Source organism: Diplotaxodon limnothrissa, linkage group LG17 (assembly GCF_057381915.1).
Source record: "Diplotaxodon limnothrissa isolate DT_005_m linkage group LG17, D_limnothrissa_male_GT1.1, whole genome shotgun sequence".
In the NCBI taxonomy this organism is placed as follows: Eukaryota; Metazoa; Chordata; class Actinopteri; order Cichliformes; family Cichlidae; genus Diplotaxodon; species Diplotaxodon limnothrissa.
This window is the reverse complement of record NC_140612.1, coordinates 17047747-17052788: the sequence shown is the minus strand read 5'-3', so window position 1 is coordinate 17052788 and position 5042 is coordinate 17047747. Positions and strand designations below refer to the sequence as shown.

At 42.5% G+C, this 5042-nt stretch overlaps 1 protein-coding gene across 1 annotated transcript in view; it reads left to right on the top strand.

Moving 5' to 3' along the window:
• LOC146614810 (desmoglein-2.1-like) overlaps positions 1-4739 on the top strand; it is a 19385-nt gene extending 14646 nt beyond the window's left edge. Inside the window, exons 11-14 of the mRNA XM_085376872.1 lie at positions 2451-2693; positions 2926-3056; positions 3181-3483; positions 3681-4739. Of these exons, the coding sequence (XP_085232998.1) occupies positions 2451-2693; positions 2926-3056; positions 3181-3483; positions 3681-4739 (1736 nt within the window). The remainder of the gene's footprint in view (positions 1-2450; positions 2694-2925; positions 3057-3180; positions 3484-3680) is intronic.
• Positions 4740-5042: the final 303 nt, after the last annotated feature.

Genomic DNA, 5042 nt, shown 5'->3' with positions numbered 1-5042 from the left:
CATGGAACACTATAACCAAGTGACTAGCACAGTATACAGGAACATCTGTGCCGACTATGGCCTGAAAGTCCTGAGGTCAAAATGGGAGGTGGAGAATGACCGAGCTAAGATCCTGTGGGACTTCCAGATACAGATGGACAAAATGGTGATGGCTAAACAACCAGACATAGTAGTGGCGGGCAATCAGAAGAAGACGGCTGTAGTGATAGATGTAACAAATACCAACTGACAGGAGCATCAGGAAGAAGAGACACAAGAAGCTGGAGAAGTGCCAGTGGCTCAGGGAAGAGCTCGGGACGATGTGGAGAGTGAAGGTAACAGTGGTCCCAGTGGTAATTGGAGTGCTCAGTGCAGCGACCCCCAAGCTAGGCGAGTGGCTCCAGCAGATCCCAGGAACAACATCTGAGATCTCTGTCCAGAAGAGCGCAGTCCTAGGAACAGCGCAGAACCCTCAAGCTCCCAGGCCTCTGGTAGAGGACCCAAGCTAGGAGGATAAAGACTGCCTGCAGGGGCGAGCCGGGAATATTTTTTTATATAATACACACTACGGAATTATGTAGCAAAGGAAAAATTGTTAAAAAACAACAACACAGCTCTCAGTGAGCTTCATGATGTTGTCACCTGAAATGGTTTTTACTTCACAGGTGTATCTTGTCAGGGTTTATTTGTGGAGTTTCTTTTCTTCTTGATGGGGTTGGGACCATCAGTTATGTTGTGCAGAAATCAGGTTTGTACACAGCTGACAGCCCTATTTGACAACTGTTAGAATTCCTATTATGGCAAGAACCAATCAGCTAAGAAAAGAGAAATGACAATCCATCATTACTTATGGAGTAAAGGTTAGTCAGTCTGGAAAATTGCTAAAACTTTGAATGTATCCCAGTGTATCCCAAGTGCAGTGGCAAAAACCATCAAGCGCTATGAAAAAAACTGTCTCACATGAGAAAAGGAAGCCCAAGAGTCACCTCTGCTGCTCAGGATAAATTAATCTGAGTCACCAGCCTCAGAAATTGCAAGTTAACAGCACCTCAGACTGGAGCCCAGGTAAATGCCCCATAGAGTTCCAGCAGAGAGTCAGTCTCTACATCAACTATTCAGAGGAGACTGCATGAATCAGGCCTTTATGGTCAAATAGCTGCTAAGAAACCACCACTCAGGAAAAGCAACAAGCAGACACACTGAACCAGTATGGAGTTAGTTGGACCATCATTTATTTTTCAAAAGAAAAACGACACAAAACACACCTCCAGGCTGTATGAGAGCTATTTGACCAAGAAGGAGATTGATGAAGTGCCACACAAGATGGCCACAGTCACCTGACCTGAACCCAGTTAGATGTTTTGGAATGAAAAGGCACAAGGGCCAACAAGTGTCTCTCTGGGGCACACCTTCAGTACTGTTGGAAAACTGTTTCAGGTGACTTCCTCATGAAGTTCATTGAGAGAATGTAAAGTGTGCAAAGTAAAGGGTAGCTATTTTAAAGAATCAAAAATATAAAACATGTTTTGAGTTGTTTCACTCTTTTTTGTTTACTACATGATTCCATATGTGTTCATTCATAGTTTTGATACCTTCAGTGAGAATCTACAATGTAAATAGTCATGAAAATAAAGACTGCCACCCAGTCCTCCTCCACTACTTCTCCTGAATCCACAGCTTCACCTCTCACATGTTGGAGCTCCAAAAACCCTTCCCTGCCACCACAGCTGTATAAGTACCACACCATGTACTTATACAAGGTGCACCTGTGTACCTGGCTACATCATCAGCTACACCCCTACCAACTTTATTAGACATGCTATTAGGCACAGTACAATTGTAGCCTAATATGCTGGCTACTTTGAGATTTGTTTTAGCTAACTAAGCAGCAAACCCCAGATCAAGTACAGTACCTTTTTTGTTAAAGCATATAGTTACGGCTGTATCAGGTGACCCTGAATCCTCCCTTAGTTTTGCTGCATTAGGCTTAGGCTGCTGGGGAATTCCCATGATGCATTGATTTCTTGATTTCTTCTTCAGTCACCTTTGTCACTCATTATGTGTTAATAGGCCTCTCTGAATTGACTCATACTTGTTATTAATCTCTTTCTTTCTTTCACAGCATGTCTTTTTTTCTGTCTTCTTACCCTCACCCCAATTAGTCGCAGTAGATGGTCACCGCTCCCTGAGCCTGGTTCCGCTGGAGGTTTCTTCCTGTTAAAAGGGAGTTTTTCCTTCCCACTCATGACAAAGCGCTTGCTCAGAGGGTCATATGATTGTTGGCATTTTCTCTGTTGTATTATTGTAGGATCTATCTTACAATATAAAGCAACTTGAGGCGACTGTTGGATAATTAAAATTGAATTGAATTTTATTAAGGCAGTAGCAACAATCCCACCACAATTTCTACAGAAATTATATAATCTAATTCATGTTCATTTTGTTTCACATATTTTTCTGTTTTCTGACAGACACTGCAGCTATCTTGCGGTCTCGGGAGTCTCTTTGGCCTGGTATTTATGAGGTGGAATTTTTGGTGAAGGATCAGCAGGGGCACATGTGTCAAGATCCACAGAAAGTCAAGGTTGAAGTTTGCACCTGTGAGGATGGAATCATGTGTGGAAAAAAAGGCGCCAAGGGTCAGCCAAGCAAACAAGCGAAGTTGGGACCTGCAGGCATTGGGCTGTTACTCCTGGGCCTATTACTCTTGTTGTGTAAGTGTTAATTCATCCTAATTTCCATAATGTATTGGTTTTGGTTTTGGATAATTAAGAGAAGAGGGAAACCACCTTAAAGTTTTTTAAATAAACAGCTGCTGCTGACAGATGTAAGACTATGATACATTTATTGTTACTTTATTGTGTATATAAATTATAGCTTCTTCCTTGAAGGATTACTGCACCCTCATACCTTACATTTAAGGTTAATTAAAACTTGGTTTTGCAGTGATTCCGTTGTTGCTACTCTTCTGCAAATGTGGAGGTGCTGCAACCTTCCCAGACCTCTTTACTGAGATGCCATTTGATACAAAGTCACATCTCATCAACTACCATACTGAACGTCAGGGAGAGAACACGGTGAGAATTGTATTTTCTTCACTGCACTGAAGAATATTGGCTAATGTGGTGATGCCTACATGAAAGTTGTGTCAAAGTGATTTTTAACTTTGTACTAACATGTACATTTTTGGCGCAATTATAGGACGTGCCACTACTGAACTTGCCAACACAACTGGATGGAGATGTCTTAAATGTAGCCATGGCTCAAAAACCTGTAGCAATGGATGCGTTGGGCAGTTTTGATTTCGCACAATCTGTGGGATCCATTAATAGGCTGAACGGGGCTAACTACCAAGGTAGTTACAGAAAAGAAATTTGGGGCATGAACCAACAGGATCCAAGTGGTTTCTACTCTGAGACTGAGACAAGAGAATCGTTGGGAGGTGTAGGACTTTATGATGGGATGGCTCTGCCAGACCACTTTTTGAGGCAATATTACGATCAGGTAAGAAATCTCATGAGTTGGAAAGGTTCAGTAGCTAATGAAAAGCAAAGCAGAGATTTGAATTAATTACAGGGACGTGTTTTGATTAGCCCTTAAGGCTGAAAACGTATTTAGTTGTTCATAAAAATTCCTTGCACATACCAAGAGTTGACATGAAAAATACTATCTGAATAATGGTGTCCTTTTTACTTCAACAGAAAGTCACTGATGGAAATGATAACCTTGGCGTGAAAGATGGTTTGTTGGTGTATGATTATGAGGGCCAAGGGTCCTCTGCTGGCTCAGTAGGCTGCTGTAGCCTTTTGGAGTCAGACAATGATCTTCAGTTTCTTGATAACCTTGGACCAAAATTCAAGACTCTCGCGGAGGTGTGCAGAGGCGAGAAAATTTCTTATGATGACAAACAAGTGCCACCTCCTGTGTCTAATGTCTATAACAATCCTCCAACCTCAGTTTCAAGTTCGGTGAGTGTACAAAAACTGTCCCCTCCACCCAAACTGGAGCCAACCATGCCCAAAGTGGAGCAGAGTATGGTCATGAAGACAACCAAGCATTCTGAAATGGCAAAGGAAAGTACAACTGCAGTGAGGGAAGGGATGAATACAATGACAAGAGGGTTGGCAAATCAAGGCCAGATGGTTCTAATACAGCAACAGCAGCCTGTCTACTACACAACCACTCCTGTGTTGCAGCCAATGCATTACGTAGTCCAACCACAGGTTCAGAACACTATGATCCTGGCTGAAGCACCAACCACCAACCTTCAAGGCCTGATACTGGTTAACAACACGCAATCTGGACCTGCCCAAGGAGTATTTGTTCAGGGAAACACTCTCTTGTCCAGTGGACAAGCCCAGGAGCCCACCATGGTGCTGGTGGATAACAGTGGTGCCCAGCGGAGTCTTGCAAACTTGATCCAAGCTACAAACTTGTCTGGCTCTCAGACCATGAAGGTTGTAGAGGGTAAGGTCCCTGCAGGGTCAATGAAAGTGCGGAAGGGGAATCAGGCTTCCTATGTTGAGGGAGGTCCTCTACAACCAGGAGACCTTCCTGGATCTCAAAAAATCCTAATGGTCAGAGAGAACTTTGTTCAAGATGCAAATGGTCTGCCAAAGAAGGCTGAGGTCTTTGGCTCTGAAAGAATTCTCTACAAGGACAGCCAATCCACTGGCTCTATGACCAGTAAGTTTGGGTCCTCTACTGTTACAGTATCCGCTGGCCCTGTATCCCACAAAGTACAGGAGAAATTCACTTAACTGAGAAAGGCAAAAGTGCAAACTTTTGGCAAAGATATGTTCCAGGTCTATTCTTATGACTTCACTATGTGCATATGAGGTTACGGGTGGGAGCTGTGCTGCTTAATTTTCTTGTATGCTACATGGAAACATGCAAAAGATCTCTGTAATGGTTTAAATGTTTAATAGTACAGATAGTAAATGAAATGTTCATTGCAAATTGTTTAATATAGTATTCAACACATTACAATAAATACTAGTAAGGTCTTTTCACTTTTCTTTTCACTTTATAAACCACTACTATTTCCTTGTGTCCTGTCTTTT